We start from the raw sequence: 22293 nt of genomic DNA, 5'->3' as shown, positions 1-22293 counted from the left end.
CTGGTTGCCTAGGAGTGTGTGTGTGATGTGTTTACAAATGCTCGCCTGAAGCTGGTGGAATCTCACTCCTTTTGTCCCTGGGTTTTGTTTTGTTCAACTCCAGGGCCAGATTGAGGTTGTTTTCAGATTTACTAAATCACCCTCCAACCCCATGCTCTAAATTTTAGAATTTCAGAGTTGGAGGAGATCTTAGCGATGACCTGGTCTACCACCCTCTTGTTACTGACTCAAGGAGGCTGAGTGACTTCCAGAGTCCGTAGTGTTAGAACCAGAATCCAGGTCTCCTAACTTCTCAGTGTTTTCCTCATCACTCAGATGAGGGTGTCGACTGAAAAAAAACACACAACGTAAAAGTTGAGAATTACGTTTTATTTGGCAGATAATACTGAGGACTTAAGACTGGGACGCAGTCTCTCAGACAGCTCTGAGGGACTGCTCTGAAGAGGTGAGGGAAGAGCAGGATATATAGGAGTTTTATAACAAGAACCAGGCAGTCAGGCTATCAAAAGAAGGACTTCCCTGGTGGCACAGTGGTTAAGAATCCGCCTGCCAATGCAGGGGACATGGGTTCAAGTCCTGGTCTGGGAAGATCCCACATGCCGCGGAGCAACTAAGCCCGTGCGCCACAACTACTGAGCCTGCACTCTAGAGCCCGTGAGCCACAGCTACTGAGCCCACGTGCCACAACTACTGAAGCCCACGTGCCTAGAGCCTGCGCTCTGCAACGAGAAGCCACCGCAACGAGAAGCCTGCGCACCGCAACGAAGACCCAACGCAGACAAATAAATAAATAAATAATTAAATTTATAAAAAAGAAAGAATATCAAAAGATTACTGTTCATTAAAGAAAATAAGACATGTCAAGTTAACGAATTCAGTGCTTTTCTATGTATGGAAAGATGCAAAAGTCTAGGCTCACTGAAATCATTCCTTTGATATGTATCTCAGCTATCTGGGGCCAGTATCCTGTGTTTTCCCATCCTGAGTCTCCTCAGGGTGCATTGTTGGGGGTGTGTGTGTGGCTGCGTGGCTGATAGCTTGATAGTGGGCATCCCATTTCCGTCCTGAGTTCTCTCAGGATTCACTGTCAGGGGAGCTGTAATGTGATGCCTTTTCTTTTTTAAAAAATATTTATTTATTTGGCTGTGTCGGGTCTTGGTTGAGGCATGCGGGATCTTCGTTGCGGTAGGTGGGATCCAGTTCCCTGGCCAGGGATTGAACCCAGGCCGCCTGCATTGGGAGCTCAGAGTCTTAGCCACTGGACCACCAGGGAGGTCCCTGTAATATGATGTCTTGCTGGCTGCAACATCCTTTGTTTACTGATATGGCAGGCAACATTTTTTCATTCACAAGGGCATAGCTGACTTGGGGTCCCTCTTAGTGTAATGCAGGAGGATAAGCAGTAACATACAGAGTCTTAGCTGTTGACTCATGAAAACTTGTTCAACTCTAAGTCCATATTGCTTTTCTGCAAATACTTTGCATTGCATGGTTTCAGAATACATAGAAACTCCTCCTGGCCATATTTCCTCTTGCTATAAAACTTTTTCTCCCCAGAATTCCTGGCACCTCAATCCCTCTGCTCACGTACTAGCCAAGCTCTACTCTTTTATCCAAATAGGTTTCTGTGTTGCACAAGCCAGCCTGACCTGGGAAGACCAAGATCCACTTTCCACAACTGGGGTCCATGTCTTTGCCTGTCCCAGATACCTAAATCCCAGGCCAAAGGCCTAGTTGTGTCCTCAGCCTCACCTCCGGACACCTCAGCAGCCCATACAGAGGAAGTGAGTCACAACAAGGCGGGCGGCTTGGGGCACTGTGGGCGTGGCCATGCCAGCCCAGGGTGGTGGGGGATGGGTCACAGTGATCAAAATCTCTTGGTCCAAAACAGGCAGAGAGAGAGAGAGAGAGAGAGTGTGTGTGTGTTTCTAAACTGGTAGCATCATTCTAATGCTGCCTGAGGCCCAGTTTCCCTTTCTCCATCCACCTTCTCCTTTGTCTCCTGGGGGAGGGGTACACCCTCTTATCTTTATTTTTCAGGCCTTGTCTATTCAGCTTCTGCCCCAAACTTCCCCCACTGCTATCTTAAAAGAAAGTTAACTGGTCTTCAGTTCTCTGAGGAATCATTTAAAAAGTCTGGTGAGGACTTGGGAAAGTCTAGGAAAACTGCCCGAGAAAAGGGTTCAGAAACTAAAGGAGGGGAGCCAAGTAGGACAGAGATGGGGAGGGGGAAGAGGGGTACCCAAAGTTTAGCTGGGGCCCAAAGAGGAGACACTGGAACCCTGCTGGAAAAGGGAATCTGGGGAGGGCACTCAAGACAGACAGGGGACTTAGGACTTGGAAGGCAGAGGAAGGGGGAGAAACAAAGGGGTAGAAAGATATGATATGCTAATAAAGTTCAGCCTGGGGCAAAGAAATTAAGGGCTGGAGGGGTTGCTGGGAACTGGAAAATCAGGCAAGTCTGGGGCTAAAAAAAGGCTGGAGAGTCCCCTGGGTACCGGTTCAGGGGGTGAGGGGCCAGGGGCCAGGGGGTGGACCAAGTCTCATTTCCCCAATGTAGGCCTGGGCCAGGGGTCCCACTGCAAAGAGCAAAGGAAAAGTTTGTAAGTCAGTCAGCCTCTGCCTCTCTACCTCTCCAGATAGCGTCTTAAGTGAGGGCCAAGCTCTCAAACTGGATTAGTGGGAGGTCACATTCTTTCCTAAGAGAACTGTCAAAGCACCTGAACTTGTCTAGATAAACCATGAAACAAGCTACTGTCAGAGGTTCTAACGGTGACAGTATAAAAACGCCATTTCATTAAGGTAAAAAATTAAGTTACCTCTACTAGGCGGGCTCTCTCTCTAAATAAACCCTCAAACACATCTTAGTCACACTCTGTCCTCATTAGGAATCAAGGCCAGTTTTCTAGGATAAACATGTTGCCTCTTCCTGAAACATCAATTTTACCAGTCCAAGGGAAAAACATTTTAAAATATGAACTTGAATACGGATAAACGTGGTCTAGATTTAAAACTCAAATACATTTTACACAACAAAAGTTGGGGTTTGGCTCCTTCAGAGTCTGCTACTGTAGGTTATGTGTGCCACTGGGGGTAGGTTTTACAGCACTTGGGTGGAAACGCTGTGAGTTTTAAGGCAGGTCTTGGGTGGGGGACGCCCTAGGGGTCGGAGGCTCTGCGCTGGGAAGGGCAGCCGAATCTCGAGGGTCCGCTGCCTGAGTCGGCCCTGGAGGTGCTCGGCCTCGGCGCGCGGCACTTGGGATGGACTCGCAGAGGCTGCGCCGGCCGGGAGCCGGGGAGCCACCCTCCCTCCGCTGCCCAGTGGGTCTGGAGGGGGTAAGTGTGGCAATTGGTCGGGCAAAGAGAACTGGGGGCCGCAGCCGGGCGGAGGTCGAGGACCTCAGTTGGGGGCGGGCGGAGTGGTGCAGGGGCCCGACCGCTCCGCGCCCCGATCCCCGGGGACCTCGCGGGTCTGTCCCAGGGTGCCCGGGACTACAGCGCACCTCTAACGGAGAGACTGGGAGAGTCCCCACACTGCCAGCTCTCATCGGGGACTTCTCCCCCAGTGCGGTGATTCTACTTGGCTAGGCCGCCGGCCGGGCGCCGCGAGGGCTCGGGTCCTCGCCTCGGTCTCCGCCGCTCGCCCCGGGCCGCGGGCCGGGAAGGGGGCGGTGGCAGGCGGCGGTGGCTGGGCGCGGCTGCCCCGCGCCGAGGCCCCGGCCCCGCCGCCCGCCCTCCTTTCCCTTTTCGTCGCCGGGCCGCAGGCCCACGCCCAGTCTCCCGGCTCCTGTGTTGCTCGCGGCCTTTCTTTCCCGGGTTGCCTGGGCTCGGTCTCAGCTCGGCTGGGCTCGGCGGGCGGCAGGAGGAGGAGGGAGAGGGAGGGAGCGGGCAGGCGGGCGGGCGGAAGGGGGAGGAGGGAGGGAGCTGGCAGGCGGTCGGGAGGGCAGGCGGGCGGAAGGGGGAGGAGAGGAGTGAGCGGAGCCAGTTCGGAGGGGGCCCGGAGCTCGGACGAGAGGAGAGACGGAGCAGCGGCTCCCGGCCCGGCCAGCTCCGCGACGCCGCTGCCGCCGCCGCCGAGTGAGTCGGGACGGCCTCCCGGGAGCCCGAGGCGCCGCGCGCAGGGGTGGGGCGGGACGCGGCGCGGAAAAGTTGGGAGAACTGGGGTCCCGTGAGGACGCGGCTCCACGGACAGGGCCGGCGGGGAAGGCAGCGGGCCGAGGACGGGAGAGGGGCCCGGGCGCGGGGCGCCGCAGCTGGCTCGGGGCCTCTGCCGGGTGCGCTCATGGCGGCGGGCCTGGGGGAGGGCGGGCCGGAGCGCCTCGCGGGAGCGGCCGGGCCCCCAGCGCCGTCCGAGGGCAGGCTGGCCGTGCGCCTGGGCGTCCCTGGGCGCGCCGCCCCAAGCCCGGAGGAGCCTTCCTGGGCAACAGGTAGGGACCGGGAGGTGGGGACGCGGGGCTGCTCGCGGACAGCTGAGCCCCAGGCGCCCCTTTGTCGGGGAGTAGGCAGCTCCGGTGACCACTTGCATGAGAGCCCCCTGCCCGGCTGCGGGCCCGCGTCGTGGCCCCTGGCCTGGAGGGTCCCGTGGCTATAGAGTGGGAGGAGAGTGGAGGGTCTTGCTTTTTCTTACCGGTTCACTGTGCCCACTCCGGGAGGGAGGTCAGAGCGTCCATGTGCTTAACGGGAAACAGGAAGGTGCGGCTCTAAGTGTCTATCCCGGCCCCCCAAGGCTAAGGCTCTTGTACCGTTATGGGGTGTGTGGGGCTGCGGTCGGGGGGAGCTTCTGGTGAAACGGGTTTTCTGGGCCTCCCCTCCTGGCTAATTTTTGGCCCGGAGGCTCTCTGGAGAGTAGGTTAATTGCATGTGTGTGATTATAGTCTTTGGCCTCAGCTTAGGGGTTCACTTCCCAAGCCAGGTTCTTGGCATCAAAATCTGGTCTGTCACCTGAGTAGACAGGTCCAGGAAGCAGGGGGTTCTGAGGATCCTGAGCAATGGATTGAGCCCCTCTTTCCAGAGAATTGAATCAGGGAAGGCTTCCAGCAGGTGATCACTCCCTCCCACATCTGTGTTGGAAGGGTTGCTGTCCCGTACCAGAGTCGAGGTGACTGGGCCCCATGTGGGTGGCCGACAGTGCTTGTGATGGGACTCCTAAGGGTAAGGACTTGTCTGCAGCCTCCTCCCACTGGGCCTGGCCCTAACCATACAGCGACCTGCACACGCTCTGTTCTGAAGAGAGAGAGTTCCTTGTCTGCTGTGATGCCCCACAATCCACTCCCTTCACTGGGGCCTCTGGCCAGCTTTCCCCCTGGGAAGGAGGGCTTCCACTTTCCCCTGTCACTGGCCACAGGCTGGCTGATCCTTTACTGTGCCTTCTGCACACACCCCCTCCTGCCCCCCATCTTCCTCTTCCGCGTGCCCATGGGGGCTGTAGTCTCATGCAGTATTCGGGTGTGTTGGGGCCTCTGGTGGGGCAGCTCAGAAAAATGAAAATTTTGGGACCTATACTGCAGCCTGGAGCAATGACACACTTCTTCTTGGCTTCATCCATTGCTCGCTGCCTTCTAGTTCATGACCTGCTGTTGCTCCCTGAAAAAGTTTTCAACAAGGAGGACTATTCAGGTCCTCTTCCACTTCTTTTTTGTAGTCCCTCAGGCTTCAGTGGAAGCTGGGAGTCTGTGGGACCCTCTCTTTGTCACTCTCTCTTCCCTTACTTACTGATCCTGTTATATTTTCCTTAATTATTCCTCCAAACTGAGAGCTGCTGGGACCGTTATCCCATTGAGTCTGTGAGATCTCTTCGTCCCAGACTCAAACTTCTGCCCTCCTAGCCAGCTGGGTCTACAAGCCCCCATGGGGACTTTCTGCCCCTTTTCGTCCATCGGTGAGGGTCTGGGACAGGTCAGTCAGAGTTGGGGCAAAAGTTGGGGGCTGGGCGGAGCCCTGTTCATGTTGCTGGTAATCCAGTGCCCACGAAATCCCCGCTCTGCTGGCCCCTCTCCAGCCTGTGCCTCAGAAAGTGGTGTCTGGGTCTCTGGGTGAGGATGTGTGTCTGTGAGAGAGAGAGAGACAGACAGACAGACACACACACACACACACACACACACACACACTATTGTCATGTGTGTGGGGGAGTAAATTCTATAAGTGGAAAAATATTTATAGGTGTGATTTTCTCCACCAGGAGATTAAGTAACGTGACCCAGAAAAGCAGGGTTGTCTCCCTATCCTGAGGGAACATCCCCTTTTCTTGACCCAGCTTTTTGTTTGTGGGATCCCTTTACTTGGCTGGGTGTGCCAGGGATGCCACTGGGAGCAGACTGATTGGTTCTGTGGGGAAGTGTAAATGAGGCCTGCTGGGAGCCCCTGTTGTCCTCCCTTCCCCGTCACATGGAGTCAGAAGTCCTGACCCTGCTGAATCTGGTGCCTCTCCCTGCTGGGCTAGGCCCTGGGGGGTGACGGGCAGGGCTGGGGCAGTTGCTCCTCTGCTAATGGAAGTACTGGGTGGCAAGGGAGGGCTATGGTCACAGAAAGCCTGAAACCCAGGTGTGAGAGAGCCCTAGTTCAGAATCTGCCTCTCTGGACTCCTGACACATCATGCTCTCCTGCTCACACCATCTTCCACTCTCCCTGCTTGGAGCAGGAAGGGGACAGGTGCTGTCTTGTCCTGGGGTTGAGATCTTGTCCAGGCGCTTGCCCTTGACCTCTCTCTGACCCTCTGCCTACTCCCCCAGCTCCTCATCTTCTTTGTCAGGATCAGACTGGCATAAGACATTCCTGGACCCCAGGAATCAGGGAGAGGGGCTCCACTCATACCCTCCAGGACCCCAGCCAGCCCTCTGAATCTTTAATCCTCACAATATCTGTGACAAGAGAAACTTCCCTGCCGGTTTCCACTGACCGGAAGCCGGGTCAGGGATGGGACCCAATTTCTAGGCCTGACAGTGCCCTTGGCTTTAAACCTCAATGGAGGAGAAGTTGGGCTCCAAGAGGTATAGCAGTGAGGTGACTGGGTCAGGTCTATTTCCTCACCTCCAATCAAGCTAAGCAAAAAAGTTGGAAAGGAAGAGCCAGAGGTGTGCCACCACGTCTAGGCATTCTGCCTTGTCCCTTCTCTACTAAATTTTCTACAACTTCTCTCCAGGAAAAAAGTGTGTGTGTGTGCGCCTGGTTGTGTGGGGAGAGTTCTACTGTGGATAATTGTGTTTTAATTTTGTTTAGTTCAAAAGGCTTCCATCTCTTTTAACTAATTAAGTATTTCTTCTGGCTGAGGTGGAAGGGGAAGTGGCAGTACCCTCAGGAGCTGAGGCCTGGAGTGTGTGTGTGTGTGTGTGTGTGTGTGTGTGTGTTGCTGGGGGCGGGTGGAGCTGAAGCTCCTTTACTGACAGTGCTGACCTCTGAGAGAGCAGTGACCAGGAGTGGGGACAAGAGGGTAAAGTCCTTGAGCTGGAATACAGACCCGTGACAGGCTGAGAGGGATTTCGCAAGTGCTTCTGTGGTGGGTGGGGGCGGAGCCGTCGGAGGAGCAGCCCAGCACAGCTGTGATACGATCAGCCTTCAGCTGTAGAGCGGCACCATTTGGTTTCCAGTTCACAGCGGAGAACAATCTCCCAACTCTCTTTCCTCCCTGGCTGGGAGGGGACTACCTTCCTTCTGTGTCAGCTTTTAGTCTCAAGGCCAGCCTGGATACCACCCACCGAGCCTCCCTCCTGGGAGAGCGAGGGGTCGGGAGCCTGGCAGATTTGCCCTTGTCATCCTTCTGGGTTCACTGCTCAGTCCCAGGACTGCCAGGTGTTGTGTGGTCCCAGCATCACTGTCTCTTAAGGATCATCTTGCTGCTTCTCTCAACTCCAAGCAGCTGCTGTCCCCGCTTGGGCCCCAGATCATTCCCTTCCTCATTCAGGTATTCAAGTAGTCACTAACACCCTGTAGATCCTTTCTCTTTCAGTGGAGGAAAGGGGGGAGGCGGGGGAAAGCAGCAGCTCTTTCCTAGCTGAGGGTATTTGTGATGGGTGTTCCCCACGCAGACTAGTACTTTATTTTCTAGATGAGCCTTAATAAGAAATAGCTCCTAATTCTACCAGATGTCTTAGTCTGCTGTCTCGACTCTCTGTCCCCCAATCCCTGACTCCCTGAAGCCTTGTCTTCATTTTGTTTCTGAGGATAGGCTTCAGATAGGGTTCTTCTGCCTTATGTTTAGGAACTGGATGGCCTGGCATGGGGTATTAATCTTGTGTGCAATATTTTGATGTCCATTGGTTGTCCTGGAGCTCAGCATTCTTTGGGAGCATAATTTTGCTTTACTCAGGCCTCTTAATTTTCCCTAGGACCTGCTGCCTCAGTGGCTTAGAGGGAAGGAGGAGGAAGGGTTTGCCCCAACCCTGCAATCCTTTCTTGGGCTTCCCTGGCAAGGAAGCTTCCAGTTATGGGTTGCTTGGGGGCACTAGGGGGAGGCTGGAGAGTGCGGGGAAGGGAGGATGCCTCTCACTTTAGTTAAGATTGTTGGCTACAGCTTCTAGGGCCAGATCCTGCCTGTCCTCCACTTGAGGATAGCAAAATGATGGAGAGACCCCAAGATTCTTAAGTCTAGGGAATCAGGACTTCTACGGGGTGTTAGCATCACCTTTGGTTGATGTGCATAGTAAATGTTAGAGCTGGAAAGCCACCATATTTCAGATGGGGAAACTGATTTGTCCCCATGGCCAGGACCAAAACCCAGGGCTTGAGTCTCTGCCCCTGCTCTTTCTGTTAACACTGTGAAATTTTTCATCTGTCTCTTCTTACACTGCTGCCTGCTTTGATGCCCTCTACCTTCCCCTTCCTCACTCAGGATGCTCCAGACCTTATATGACTACTTCTGGTGGGAACGGCTGTGGCTCCCTGTGAACTTAACCTGGGCTGATCTAGAAGACCGAGATGGACGTGTCTACGCCAAAGCCTCAGACCTCTATATCACACTACCCCTGGCCTTGCTCTTCCTCATCATTCGATACTTCTTTGAGCTGTGAGCATACCAACATACCCCTATGCCTTCCCTGGCTGCCAGCCACAGTTTCTTGTACTTCAAGTTTGTCTCTTGCTGTTTAATTGGTCCTGGACCCTGGTGTTCTCACCACCCAGGTCCCTGCCTACTGTGTGCCCCCTACTGAAGGCAGCATTGTCTTTCTGAGGGCTCAGCACCCCCAGGCCCTTTCCTTCAATGGTTATTTGTTCTCACCCTCCACCCGCCTGGTCGCTAGTGAACACAGGCAGCTTTGTCAGCTATGGGCAGCCCAAGGCAGCCAGAGAGGGGGTTGCCGGGAAACTGAGGCCCAGGATAAAGTTGTCTGAGCTTGCAGCCCTGCCCCGCCAGCCCCCTAGCTTAGGGGCTACCAGGAGACTGAGGTGCTTCAAGAGAGCCAGACGGTCCTCACTCATATCCCTTCCCCAGTTACGTGGCTACACCACTGGCTGCCCTCCTGAATGTAAAAGAGAAAACTCGGCTGCGGGCACCTCTCAACCCCACTTTGGAGCATTTCTACCTGACCAGTGGCAAGCAGCCCAAACAGGTATGAGCTGCAGACCCTGTTCTGGGAGTTAAGAGTTCTGGTGGGGAGTGAGGAGGAGATAGGGTTGGAATGCCAGCTCTGGTGGCGGAAGAGATGGGAAAGCAGTGGGGCCAACTTGGGTCATTACTGGCAGAGGGTGGGGTGCTGCTGAGTTCTGAAGCGGAGTGTAATGGGCTTCTTCACTACACTCAGGCAGAGGTAGAGCTTCTGTCACGGCAGAGCGGGCTCTCTGGCCGCCAGGTAGAGCGCTGGTTCCGCCGCCGCCGCAACCAGGACCGGCCCAGTCTCCTCAAGAAGTTCCGAGAAGCAAGGTAGGGGAGGTTGGAACGATAGAAACTGGACGGCAGAGGAAGGTCTGATGTATTTTGGTGGGAGGGGTGGGTCATAGCTGTATGCAGGGAGATTATACCCAGCTGAGGAGGGAAATTCGGTTATTAATATCCGTGAGAGGCTATCTGGAGGGAGGTACTTGGGGGTTGGTTGGAGGGCTGTGCCGTTCTCCCACCCCACTTTCCTAGCCATTTCTGCTTCCTCTTCCAGCTGGAGATTCACGTTTTACCTGATTGCTTTCATTGCCGGCATGGCTGTCATTGTAGACGTGAGTGGGGATTACTGGGAGGTGGGAGTAGATTCTCTGGCAAGGTGGGATGAGGCCACAGAATTTGGGTCCCTTCTCCTTTAACCTCTCACCATCTCTCTGCAGAAACCCTGGTTCTATGACATGAGGAAAGTTTGGGAGGGATATCCCATACAGGTACGAGATGGGTCCTGATTCCTTACATGGGGTGATTAAGAGAACCAGCGTAGGATAGGATTAGGACATACACATTCTTGTGAAGAGATGATCTCGGAATATGTGACAGAAAGGACTGGAGTCATGGTGCTAAACATAACCTCATGTTCTGGGAGGGCTGGGTTTGGAGAGGTGAGACCCTTGAGTCCAGTTGCTCTGGGGTCCCTTACCTTCCTCTTTTCTTTCCCCTCTCCCAGAGCGTCATCCCTTCCCAGTACTGGTACTACATGATTGAACTGTCTTTCTACTGGTCCCTGCTCTTCAGCATTGCTTCTGATGTCAAGCGAAAGGTGGGTCAAGGGGCTGTGCCATTAAGCCTAGGAGCCAAAATGAAGCCCTGGGATGAATAGCCTCCCCTGTGACTTCTGGGTGCTTTGGATGGAGTTGTGGGATAAGTGGAATTAAAGGTGAGGGGGAGGAAGAATGGAGGCTAGGGACCAGGAAAAGGTCCTCTGGAGGCTGCATCTTTTCTACAGGATTTCAAGGAACAGATCATCCACCATGTGGCCACCATCATCCTCATTAGCTTCTCCTGGTTTGCCAGTTACGTCCGAGCAGGGACTCTTATCATGGCTCTGCATGACTCTTCTGACTACCTGCTGGAGGTCAGGATTTCTGGGCATTTCTTCAAGCCTAGAGACCCTGGTGCAGGTTCTTCTGTCCCTCTATCCATTTTCGGTGGGGTGGAGGTGGTGGGGTAGTTGTGGTGGGGGGTGGATGTTCCTGGGATCAAGGAGCTGGGGGCACAGAGCCAGTGTGGTAACTGGGGCGTACATAGGAACATATACAGGAGAGTAGGGAGCTCATGATGGATGGGGGCTATCTACACAGTCAGCCAAGATGTTTAACTATGCGGGATGGAAAAACACCTGCAACAACATCTTCATCGTCTTCGCCATTGTCTTCATCATCACCCGACTGGTCATCCTGCCCTTCTGGTGAGTAGGAGGCGACACTATACTCCTGTTTTCAAGAAATCAGGAGTCTCCCTGCTCCGCACCCACATTTTCAGTCCTCCATCTTAACCCCTTCTTTTCTGTGTTCACAGTTCTTGTCTCTCCCTTTTCATCCCAAGGATCCTGCACTGCACCCTGGTGTACCCACTGGAGCTCTATCCTGCCTTCTTTGGCTATTACTTCTTCAATTTCATGATGGGAGTGCTACAGCTGCTGCATATCTTCTGGGCCTACCTCATTTTGCGCATGGCCCACAAGTTCATAACTGGAAAGGTGAAGCTTCTGTCCCCATTGTGTAGGCCCTACTCCCCTCAACTCTAGTACTGCCCAGATTCCCTTCCCATATCAGCAACCCTCTAAAAACTACTGGGGGGCCCTGGGTGTAGCTGGAAAAAGCCTACGGAGAGAGGCAGTCCTTAGGGGTTTGTAACCCTTCTCATCCCTTTCCACAGCTGGTAGAAGATGAACGCAGTGACCGGGAAGAAACAGAGAGCTCAGAGGGGGAGGAGGCTGCAGCTGGGGGAGGAGCAAAGAGCCGGCCCCTAGCCAACGGCCACCCCATCCTCAATAACAACCATCGTAAGAATGACTGAACCGTTGTCCCTGCTGCCCCTCAGATTAATGCATAAAGCCAAGGAACTACCCCACTCTCCCCACAGGGTCGCTTGAAGCTCTGGGGAGAAAGGAGAAAGCGAGAGGACGGTGTTCTTCTCTGTGTCCCCACCCCTGCTGCTTTTTCACCCAGTTGCCTTTAAACCAAATTCTAACCAGCCTATCCCCAGGGAAGGGGAGGTTGGTTATATCCTTGTTAGAGCGGGGGATGGTCTTATTTTCCTCTCTACTTTCCAAGTTGTCCTTTCTATTGCTTTGGAGACCTTTCCTCAGCTCCGGGGGTGGGGGTCACAACTCACATTCCTTATTCTTCAGAATCTGGCCCTAGCTCTCTGCCTTTGACTCCCGGACCTCCAGAGCCAGGGTCGTGCCTTACTGTCCCACCCGTGGGCCTCATTCTGCCAAAGTTGGACCAAGGCTCACCTTTCTAATCTCCCTAACTTGGACCAGAAACCAAAGCTGAGCTTTTAACTTTTTCCCTCCTAAGATACAAATGAATTGAGTGTAGGAGGGTGCACATGACCCTTATCCTACCTCTGCCAAAAAGTGGGGGCCACAATGGGGACTGCTCAGACAGTCTTTTGTTATTTCTCTGCCAGCTGTCCCTGTAGTCACAGGTCCAAGATCTTACTGCCTCCTTTCTCTGGCCTCTTTCCCTAGGCTAGCTGGTTTGGAGTAGAAGGGCAACTAGTTCTAATTTTTATTTATTAAACATTGGGGGTTTTGGTTTTAAAGCCAGAATTACAGCTAGCGCCTGGCGTTTCAGCAGAGGGACCACTTCAGACCAAAACGTACTGTTAATGGTTTTTTTAATTAAAATATATTAAAGATTAAGTAAAACACGGCAACAAGTGTTTGAGACTCTTAAGAACTGAGAAGAGGGATCAACTAAATAAACTAAGGTAGTCTTCCTCATGCCTTCCTCATGGTTACATAACATTTAAAAATTTCAGATGGCAAGTAAGAAAAAGCAAAAGTAGAGAAAGGTCAAGATTAATGACAGCTGCCCACTGGGAAGGATGGGGGAAAACAGCTCTCTCATCAAAAGACCCCAAATTGGGAGTTGAGGGAGAGAAATCAAATCACAATCTTAGTTTTAACATCTTGTTAAAAGACTTTCAAGAAACAATACAAACCAGGGATAATAAAATACACAGCCCTCATTCTAGGAATAAAGTCTGTTAGAAGCATGAACACCTGAACAAATGTAGGATGGGAGGGGTGAGCAACAGGAGGACTGAAGGGATGTCAGGCCTAGGTTAGAGTGGTGACCTCTCCCACCTCTATGCCTCAGGAGGTGGGGGAGGGGCCCTGCCTGCTAGCACCACAGTGGAAGGGATCTCCTGATCCAGAACCCCCATTTCTATCTACTAGGAGCTGGGGGAGTAGCCAGACTAGAGACCTGGGGGTCAGAATTCAACAGTCAGGAAGACCCAGTTCCTGAGGAAAGGGCAGTTCAGGAAGGGTTCGGAAGGTTAGGAAGAAGGCTGTCCTCTAAAGAAGACGCCCTCTGCATTCGATGGCCCCACAGCAGCAAAGCAGCTCCTTGCCCTCCACGCTGCCCACCTCGTAGTTGTAGTCCCAGGTGAGTTCTGTCCCAGCCCGGATTCTCCTGAAGAGGAAGAAAAGGAAGGAGTGTGGTGAAACGGCAGATAACCCAGGCACCTGGGGTGACTGAGCATGCAGGTGGCGCCGGATCACAGATGGAGGAGCGACCCTTCAAATTTCTGTAGTCCTTGCCCCTCCCCAACCATCCCCTTTCCTGACTCCCTCTTACTTGCTGGCAAAGAAGGCCACCCACGGGAAGCGAAGATCATGAGTATCCACGAAGACATTCTGGACAAACAGGTTGGGGCTGCAGCTGTGCTATAGGGTTAAGGACAGATTCAAATAAGAACTAAGGAAACAGAATCTGGCTTTGTAGGGTGAGTGAGAGTTGGATGAAAACAATGCCATTTGATCCTCCCCATCACAACAGAGAAGTTTTGAAAGATCCTTTGAGATCAAGAATTTATAACAAGAAAAGGTGGGTTTACATAGTTGTGTTAAAAGCACTAGAAATGTGAGGACCATGGGATAATCAGCACATACAGGTGAGGGAAAGGGGTCTCACATTGAGGTAGCGGCCCAGGTTGCCTTCAAGCTTGGCATCGATGATGTAGCAAGACTCCTCCCCATCGTAGAATTGGCGTGTGTTCTTTCGAACAGGTGCACTCTCTCCCTTTTCCACGGATGCCATGTTGGTTGATTTAATGGCAATCCCATGGGTTGATTTAAGAGCAAAACCCCGGGTTGATTTTACTGCCACTTGGCGCTTCATTGGACCTGGACAGGAAGAATGGGGTTAGGCCTGTCCTACCTCATGACTGGATATTCTACTTCCATTTTTATCCCACCCAGGGCAGCTCAGGAATACCAATAAGCTGGGACTCTGAGGCAAAGAGCCTAGGTGGCATTTTTTTCAAGCAGGATTAGATCTGGTGGATAAAGGGGCTGAGGGAAAAGAGTAGGGAACTGGGAAGAAGAGAGGGAAGGGATGTGTCAAACACTGATATTAACAGTTTAGCTGGGAGTCAGGGAGCCCTCCCAGAGATGCTTCAACCCTCAGGATCTGAATTTTCCCTCCAACTGGTTCTTTCCTACTACCCCCCAAATTCTTCCAGACTACCAGACATGTTCTTCTTGTCCTCAAAGTCATCCCCTTCAGAGCCAGAGGAGATGGTCTGGATATCATCACTGTCAACGGCTGTGGCTGAAGTCTGACCAGCAGTGGGCTTTCGGCTGGTCCCGCTTTCCCCCTCACTTTCTGTGCTGCTGGACAGTGTCAGGATGTCCTGGGGAAGCGGAAGGGTGAAAAGAAGGAATAAGGGTAAATGGAGAGGGCCCTTTTGAATCCCTGCTTTTACCTATGGTTACGCAGGAAGGAGCTCAGACTCAGGAGCAAGATTAGATGCTGGGTGAAGGAAAATGAGGCAGGAAGTCAAGGCCAGAGAAATAAGATATGTAACAGTAATTATGGTGACAGACTTGATGAGGTGAGAATGTTCCTTTACTCAGACTATGAATAAAACAGAAAGCTGGGTAAGGTGCAGCTTGAGAAAGGTCACTTACGTCAGGGTTTGACTGAGCAGAGGCCATGAGTCGTCGGCTCTGATGCATGCTAGTCTTACTTGGTGGGCGGCGAAGTCCTTCAGTCTTCACGGGAGAAGGATTGTAACCATAATTTCGAGAGCTTTCAGTAACTCTGATGGGAGAGGAAGACATGAGAGGGGTCAGGTTACTGGATGTTTCTTAGGCTACTTCTGTAGGCTTTAGAGAAGGTAGACTTGGAAAAAGGTCAAAGAGAGAGGCACTCACACTGACATCTTGTTCCGGTCATCAGGGTCCTGGAAAAGAGAGCAAGTGAAGGGTTAAATGTTTTCATGGTCCTGGATAACAAATCCAACGATTACAGACTTCACCTCAAATGACCTCCAAAGACATTAGCCAGTAACAGGTACACTATCTAAAGTGGAGTGTGTGTGAAGAAATTCCTCTGCAAGTTAAGAGTAACAATCATTCTCATCAGGAAGCCCCCCTGGGAGGGGTCTTTAACCCTTCCCAACAATAGGGCATTAAAAAATGTACACGGAAAACACCATGGGCAGAATCTTACGAGGACAAGGGACAGTTCACCACCTGTAATGTGCTAAGTTTCAACATCATTAAAAATACACGTAAGATCAATTCTTGTAAGATCATTCTACTATAATAAAAGAAAGCAATGATGTAGATAACTTGAAACAGCAATTAAAAAAAATTACTTATAAACCCTTCACTTTGGAATAAATCAGATACTTTCCCCCCAGCAGGCTGACTTTAAAATAATTTGGTTCTTTAAACCAACACTAGGAATGTATTAGGGGTAGGTTAATCAGATTTGCCACAGAAATATCCATCAAGTAAATAATTTGTATGTGAAGACTCATGAGGGAATTCCCTGGCAGTCCAGTGGTTAGAATTCCACGCTTCCACTGCGGGGGGCACAGGTTTGATATCTGGTCAGGGAACTAAGATCCCACAAGCTGCGTGGCACGGCCAAAAAAAAAAAAAAAAAAAAAAGACTCATGGTGAGACCACATTGTTTGTTACCACAAAAAAGTTATACAAAAGCCACAATTCTCAAGAGTTTCCTGCCACTGCTTACCTCTTTCTTGGGCTGCTTGATGTCACCCTCATCCTTGAAGCCCAGCCCTGAGGTGGAAGCCTTCTCAGCCTCCCCTCTGCCTCCCCCAGCGTGACCTTCCCCACCTTCACTAGTTTTGAAGGATGAACGGCTATCAGAGTCAGCAAAGCCACCTTCACTGACACTATTGCAGCTCAACCACGAGGCCACTTTGTTCTTGGGTGTCTCTTCAGAGGAAGGTGGATTGCAGCCACCTACAGGGATCGATGGAGGGACAGGAACACGTGGGGGCCCAAGGTCTGGGGGGCGAGAGTCCTTGGAAGGCATCTCAGACAATCCATTCTCCTTCTGGCCCCGGGTCTGCCGCCGGGTAGCATAGCTGCGCCACACCGAGCTGGTGCTGAAGTCCTCATCCTTACAGAAGTTATCATCTGAGCTATCGTCATTGGACTCTTCGGGGTCCTCTGTACCGCTGTTGCCATCTTCCTGGTCCTTCAAGTCTACACCACTGCTGTCAGAGGAACAGGGGACATCACTCTCATATCCTTCCTTGAAGTTCTCCACGCTCTCGATATGGTCCAGATTGGCAAAATATTCATCACCCATTTCCAGGCCCTCCTTGTCGGCAAAGTCATCTGTCAGGATTTTGCCTGGGAATGAAGAGAAAGGCCTTCCAGGGTTATGAGGTGCTTTTAGAAAGAATAAAGTTCATTCCATCAATATCCAGCCCACCAGCAAAGAGAGTCAAATCGCCTCCATTATGGTGTCTCATTTCTCTTTGATGATACCTCCTTCTTAGCGTCTTAACTATGAGAATAAGTGGAACTTACTATAGTTTTAAATCTTGCCCTTTCTGCCATCCCATTCTTCCCCTTTACTTTGTTTACCAAAAGAGAGTTCTTCAGTTATGCTAAATCTCTGGGTGGAGTGGAGTGATGGGGGAAAAAATGAAACACTGGACTCTACTATCATGTCTCTCTGCTGAAACATCATGTCCACAATTTCATCCCTCTTTTTTTTAAACATCTTTATTGGAGTATAATTGCTTTACAATGTTGTGTTAGTTTCTGCTTTATAACAAAGTGAATCAGTTATACATATACATATGTTCCCATATCTCTTCCCTCTTGTGTCTCCCTCCCTCCCGCCCTCCCTATCCCACTCCTTCATCCCTTTTTGTTCTCGTCCTCCTGAAGCACTTCTGTCCCTTCTTGATCCACCCAGACAGGCACATCACTCATGTTCTTTATAGAAGAAAATTCTGGCTTCCCCTTTCCCCCAGTTCACATGTTAAGCATTCTTAAGTTCAACTTGTCTATGATTCAATGTCCCACCGTGTCCTAACCCCAGAAAGCAACCCTTTCATTTCATCACCAACCTGCATAGATACAGACAAAAGAGCCTTTGGCAATGTCATCCAAGCAGCGGATACCCCAGCCCTTGTTCTGGGTCTTGAAGAGCTGCAGTCGAACCTGCAGTCCATGCTGCACCAACCGGTTTGTGCACATGTTTGGGTCACAATTGCAGCGTTTGTTACACTCATAAACTCTGGGAGGAGGTCACAATAAAATCAATCATAACATGATCACTAGAGCATCCATTACATACACAGAACTTTTATAATTTTTAAGGTGTCATCATTTATCAGGTAATGATCTAAATGAGCAGATTTACTGAACTGTCTATGCTCTTTGATTCACTTGGGAATATAGCCCAAAGAAATAACTCAGAAGGGGGAAAAGTGACTGATACAGATATTTATAGCACTACAGATAGTAACAGTGAATAACAGAATGCCTAACGACTGGAGAAAAGCTAAGCAAACTATGAGGTGAATATGGATTCAGAGACATTAAAATAAGTCAATTTGTAGAAATAGATACATAAAATAAAGATACTTAAGGGACTTCCCTGGTGGTCCAGTGGTTAAGAATCCGCCTTACAATGCAGGGGATGCGGGTTCGATCCCTGGTTAGGGAACTAAGATCCCACATGCTGCGGGGCAACTAAGCCTGCGCGCCACAACTACTGAGCTCGCGCACCTCAACTAGAGCTCGTGTGCCACCAACTACAGAGCCCACGCACCCTGGAGCCTGTGTGCCACAACTAGAGAAAGAAAAAAACCCCGCACGCCACAACTAGAGAGAAGTCCATGTGCTGCTACAAAGAGCCCATGTGCTGCAACTAAGACCCGACACAGCCAAAAATAAATAAATCTTAAAAAAAAAAAAGAAACGAAGCATCTTTGTTAGGTCCCTTAAAACCCCACCGGGGTTGGGAAAGTATTAGTGCTCATATACTCTGTTTACAGCTGATAAAACAGGATCAGCTTGGAAGCAACAAGGCCAGAATTTGATCTCAGGTCTAATCACCAACACATGAGATTTTCAGAGTAGCTATACTGAGTATCATTCATTCATTCATTCAACAAAATTTGAATGGTTACTATGTGCCATGCACTGGGTAAATTAGCTGCTGGTGATACAATGGTGAGCAAGACAGACAAGGTTCCTGCCCTCATGGAGATTACCTTCTAACAGAAAAGAGAACAAAAACAAGTCAACAAATAAAATAAAGTTGTCACAGATACTAAAGGACACTCTCTCAATGAGAGAATGAAGGGAGTGAAAATGACCTAGTTTTAGAGTGACCAGGAAAGGTCTCTCTGAGGAGATGAGATTAAAGCTGAGAGCTCAAGGTTAAAGAAGATAATCATGCAAACAACAGTGGAAGGATGCCAAGAAGAGGGCACAGTACGTACAAAGCCTCTTGAGGTAGGCTGGCAAACACTGGGTGAACTGGATCCAGGCACTGAAGAATATCAGTGTGGTTGGAACAGTTTTGGAAGTAGAGAGATAGGAAGGAGCCAGATAGTACATTGTCTTGTGATCCAAGATTAAGAGTTAGAATAATATCCAAAGTGCAGTGGAAAGCTTTTAAAGAGTTTTAAGCAGGGGAGTGACATATTTGTGGTTATTTGAAAATATTCTTATGAAACATTTCAAACATGTAAAAAAGATATAATGAACAGGCACCTACTACTCAGCATTATCAAATCTAAATGTTGTTACAAGATTCAATTTTTTTTGTTTATAATTAAAACATAAATGATACAATGCAGCTAAAGCTAACAGGTGTCTTTTCCTTTGCTTAGTTTTCAATACGCACTCAGCTCAAATTTATGTCCTGATTTCCCCAGTAGTCTCAATCTCCTCTGAAGATACTCAAAACCATCAGGTTTTCTATCAAACCCCCTTTCCCAAAAGTCTCTCCTGCAGCCAAATCTGACCTGCTCTGACACTGGCTGTTCTCTACATGTGGTGCACAGCTGTCAGCCTGGAAGCCCCCTTGACTTCACTATCATGTGGGATTCCCCTCACTCCTCTTTTGAGCTGGAGCCTCTGTTTCCTGGATCAGTATATGCCTTCTTCTCTCTTGTCTTTTCCCCCCCATTTTAGTAAACATTTCCAGTAATTTTCTGAGAGGGAAAATAATGGAAAATTTTGAGGTGTTTCATGTCTAAAAAATGTCTTTAGGGACTCCCCTGGTGGCGCAGTGGTTAACAATCTGCCTGCCAATGCAGGAGATAGGGTTTGATCCCTGGTCCGGGAAGATCCCACATGCCACGGAGCAACTAAGCCCATGTGCCACAACTACTGAGCCTGCACTCTAGAGCCCACAAGCCACAACTATTGAGCCCGCGTGCCACAACTACTGAAGCCCATGAGCCCTAGAGCCCACGCACCCCAACTACCTAAGCCTACGTGCTCTAGGGCCCACGTGCCACAACTACTAAGCCTGCGTGCTGCAACTATTGAAGCCCGCAAGTGTACAGCCCACGCTCCGCAACAAGAGAAGCCTGCGCAACACAATGAAGAGCAGCCCCCGCTTGCCACACTAGAGAAAGCCTGTGTGCAGCAACGAAGACCCAACGCAGCCAAAACCAAATAAGTTAAAAAAAAAAAGAAGGCTTTAGCCTACTTTAACCAACAACTGATAGTTTTCCTGGGTTTAGAACTCTAGGTTAGAAATAATTTTCCTTAGAATTCTGAACAGATTCCTTAATTGCCATCTAGCTTCCAATGTTATTTTGAGAAGGCCGAAGTCACTTTGAATTCTTTTTTTTTTTTTTTTTTTGAATTCTTGTTTCTTTTGTGGTCTCTTTCTCTTCTCTAGAAGGTTTTAGTATTTTCTTTTTTTCCTCAGTGTTCTGTGGACACAATGATCACATTTTATCATCATGTGTTTTAGTGGGGATCTATTTTCATCCGTTATGCTAGGACCTGACTGGCCTTTTCACTTTGGAAATACAGTTCCTTCCATTATGGGAAAGCATCTGAATTACTTCACTGATGATTCTTTCCTTTTTCATCCTGTTAATTATGTATCTTGAGTATTAGGCTAATTAGTTCACATATTCATATACACCCAGCTTACCACATTATATCCCACTTTTTTCACTGTCCTCCTCTTTCCCTGACCTGTCCTTCTCAATCTCACATGCTGGCTCCACCTCCTCTGCTCAATTTCTAGTTGGATAGCCCAGGGCTTACTCTGGGCCCCTTCTCTTTTCTATTATCGATATTCTCTCTAGATGAACTCGTCCAGGCTTTAACTATCACTCCTGAGCTGATGACTCCTAATTCTTTATGCCCAATCCTTACACTTCTCTTCATAAGTCTCAATGCCCTTTTTTCTTAAAAAAAAAAAAAAAAATTAAATAAATTTATTTATTTATTTGGCTGCGTTGGGTCTTCGTTGCTGCACGCAGGCTTTCTCTAGTTGCAGCGAGTGGGGGCTACTCTTTGTTGTGGTGCGCGGGCTTCTCATTGTGGTGGCTTCTCTTGTTGCTGAGCACGGGCTCTAGGCTCGCGGGTTTCAGTAGTTGTGGCACATGGGCTCAGTAGTTGTGGCTCGTGGGCTCTAGAGCGCCGGCTCAGTAGTTGTGGCGCATGGGCTTAGTTGCTCTGCGGCATGTGGGATCTTCCTGGAGCAGGGCTCGAACCTGTGTCCCCTGCACTTGCAGCCGGATTCTTAACCACTGTGCCACCAGGGAAGTCCTCAACACCTTCTTGACATTTCCACTTGGGTTGCCTAACAGGCATCTCAGACTTAACATGGCCAGAACAGAAGCTGACTTTTACTCAGACCTGCAACTCTAGCTCTAGTCTTCCATCTCAGTAAAAAGCACCAGCATCCACTTAGTTGCTCAAGTATAAAATTTAGGACTTGTCCTTGATCTGTTCTTTCCCTCCCATTCCGCAATCTATGAAGTTCTGCAGCTCTACCTGCAAGTGCATCCCCAAGTGTATCCGCTTTCATCTCTACTGCCACCTTCATTCTAGTACAAGCCCCAGCAACCACCACTTCTTACCTATGTTCCTGAAAGTATCTAATTGGTCTACCAAATTCTACTTTTGCTGCCCTAAAGACTTATTTTTCATAGAGAAGTCAGAGTAATCTTTAAAAGGCAGATCACATCATTTGCCTGCTTAAAATTCCCTAACAGCTTCCCATCACATCATGAATTTGACTCTAATTTTTATTCTGATTTACAAAGTCCTATATAATCAGGTCTCCTCTCTGAACACATCTCGCTTGCCAGAGTAAACCACAATCTGTTAGAATAATCGTACAGCTCTGAAATCAAGGTGATCTTTTACTGCAACAGAAAATTGCTAGATACTATTCAATCATTTTATGTATTCATTTCGAGGAAAGCTCAAGGAAGAAACATGGGCTGGGAATTCAGTAACTGAGGCTTAATTGATAAAATGTCTGTTTCAGTTATCCTATTTTTGGCTCCAATTTTTAGAATTCTGATGGTTGTTACAAGCACAGAAAAACAAGAATTCAGTCTCTGAGGTGCTTCACTTTCCCCTGACTACTTACCCTGTGGGAAGACACTCTTCTAGTCTCTTGTACTGGTAGCCAGAGTTAGAGTTGATTTGGCCACCTGGGGTGCAGGCTGTAGCCTGGACAGTTAGCTGATGGCAGGTACACTTGGACCTGTATAAAACAGAAGGGTACAACAGCTACAGCTGTGAGACTTTCTTTAGAGGCAAGAAGTTACTACTGATAAAAGGATGGTGATAGAGTAGTGAAATTTTTCTTCTTGCATACATATAAATGAGAACGTTAAAGACAGAATATGACAGAATGAGAATAAGATAAAGAGACAGAGAACAAAACAAGTGGCAACCAAAAGCATAATGGAGGGAAGCA

General features: G+C 49.8%; 2 protein-coding genes across 6 annotated transcripts in view; one reads left to right on the top strand and one right to left on the bottom strand.

Annotated features, from left to right (window-relative positions):
- Nucleotides 1–3939: 3939 nt before the first annotated feature.
- Nucleotides 3940–13361, top strand: CERS2 (ceramide synthase 2). Its single transcript, XM_079919663.1, has 11 exons — nt 3940–4077; nt 8825–8998; nt 9425–9542; nt 9735–9853; nt 10083–10140; nt 10246–10296; nt 10533–10625; nt 10812–10940; nt 11167–11273; nt 11411–11564; nt 11744–13361. The coding sequence occupies exons 2-11, from the start codon at nt 8826–8828 to the stop codon at nt 11882–11884; spliced, it is 1143 nt and encodes a 380-aa protein (XP_079775789.1). The 5' UTR covers nt 3940–4077; nt 8825; the 3' UTR covers nt 11885–13361.
- Nucleotides 13362–13376: 15 nt separating this feature from the next.
- SETDB1 (SET domain bifurcated histone lysine methyltransferase 1) overlaps nt 13377–22293 on the bottom strand; it is a 29884-nt gene continuing 20967 nt past the window's right edge. For all 5 annotated transcript variants that reach the window (XM_079919625.1, XM_079919626.1, XM_079919624.1 and 2 more), the window contains 9 exons: nt 21961–22077; nt 17447–17616; nt 16090–16718; nt 15261–15289; nt 15015–15147; nt 14572–14737; nt 14017–14228; nt 13681–13769; nt 13377–13515 (listed from right to left, as the gene is read on the bottom strand). In XM_079919625.1, the coding sequence (XP_079775751.1) occupies nt 13398–13515; nt 13681–13769; nt 14017–14228; nt 14572–14737; nt 15015–15147; nt 15261–15289; nt 16090–16718; nt 17447–17616; nt 21961–22077 (1663 nt within the window). In that variant the 3' untranslated portion in view covers nt 13377–13397. The remainder of the gene's footprint in view (nt 13516–13680; nt 13770–14016; nt 14229–14571; nt 14738–15014; nt 15148–15260; nt 15290–16089; nt 16719–17446; nt 17617–21960; nt 22078–22293) is intronic.

Source organism: Stenella coeruleoalba (genome assembly GCF_951394435.1).
Source record: "Stenella coeruleoalba genome assembly, chromosome: 1".
NCBI lineage: Eukaryota > Metazoa > Chordata > Mammalia > Artiodactyla > Delphinidae > Stenella > Stenella coeruleoalba.
The sequence above is the reverse complement of the archived record's forward strand: the minus strand, read 5'-3'. Positions and strand labels throughout refer to the sequence as shown.

What these genes read in the sequence shown, in the direction of transcription:
- CERS2 (XM_079919663.1), top strand. Translation starts at nt 8,826, where the DNA reads ATGCTCCAGACCTTATATGACTACTTCTGGTGGGAACGGCTGTGGCTC. An exon ending in ATTCGATACTTCTTTGAGCT is followed by an intron (nt 8,999 to 9,424) that starts GTGAGCATACCA and finishes TCCCTTCCCCAG; the next exon opens with TTACGTGGCTACACCACTGG. An exon ending in GTGGCAAGCAGCCCAAACAG is followed by an intron (nt 9,543 to 9,734) that starts GTATGAGCTGCA and finishes CACTACACTCAG; the next exon opens with GCAGAGGTAGAGCTTCTGTC.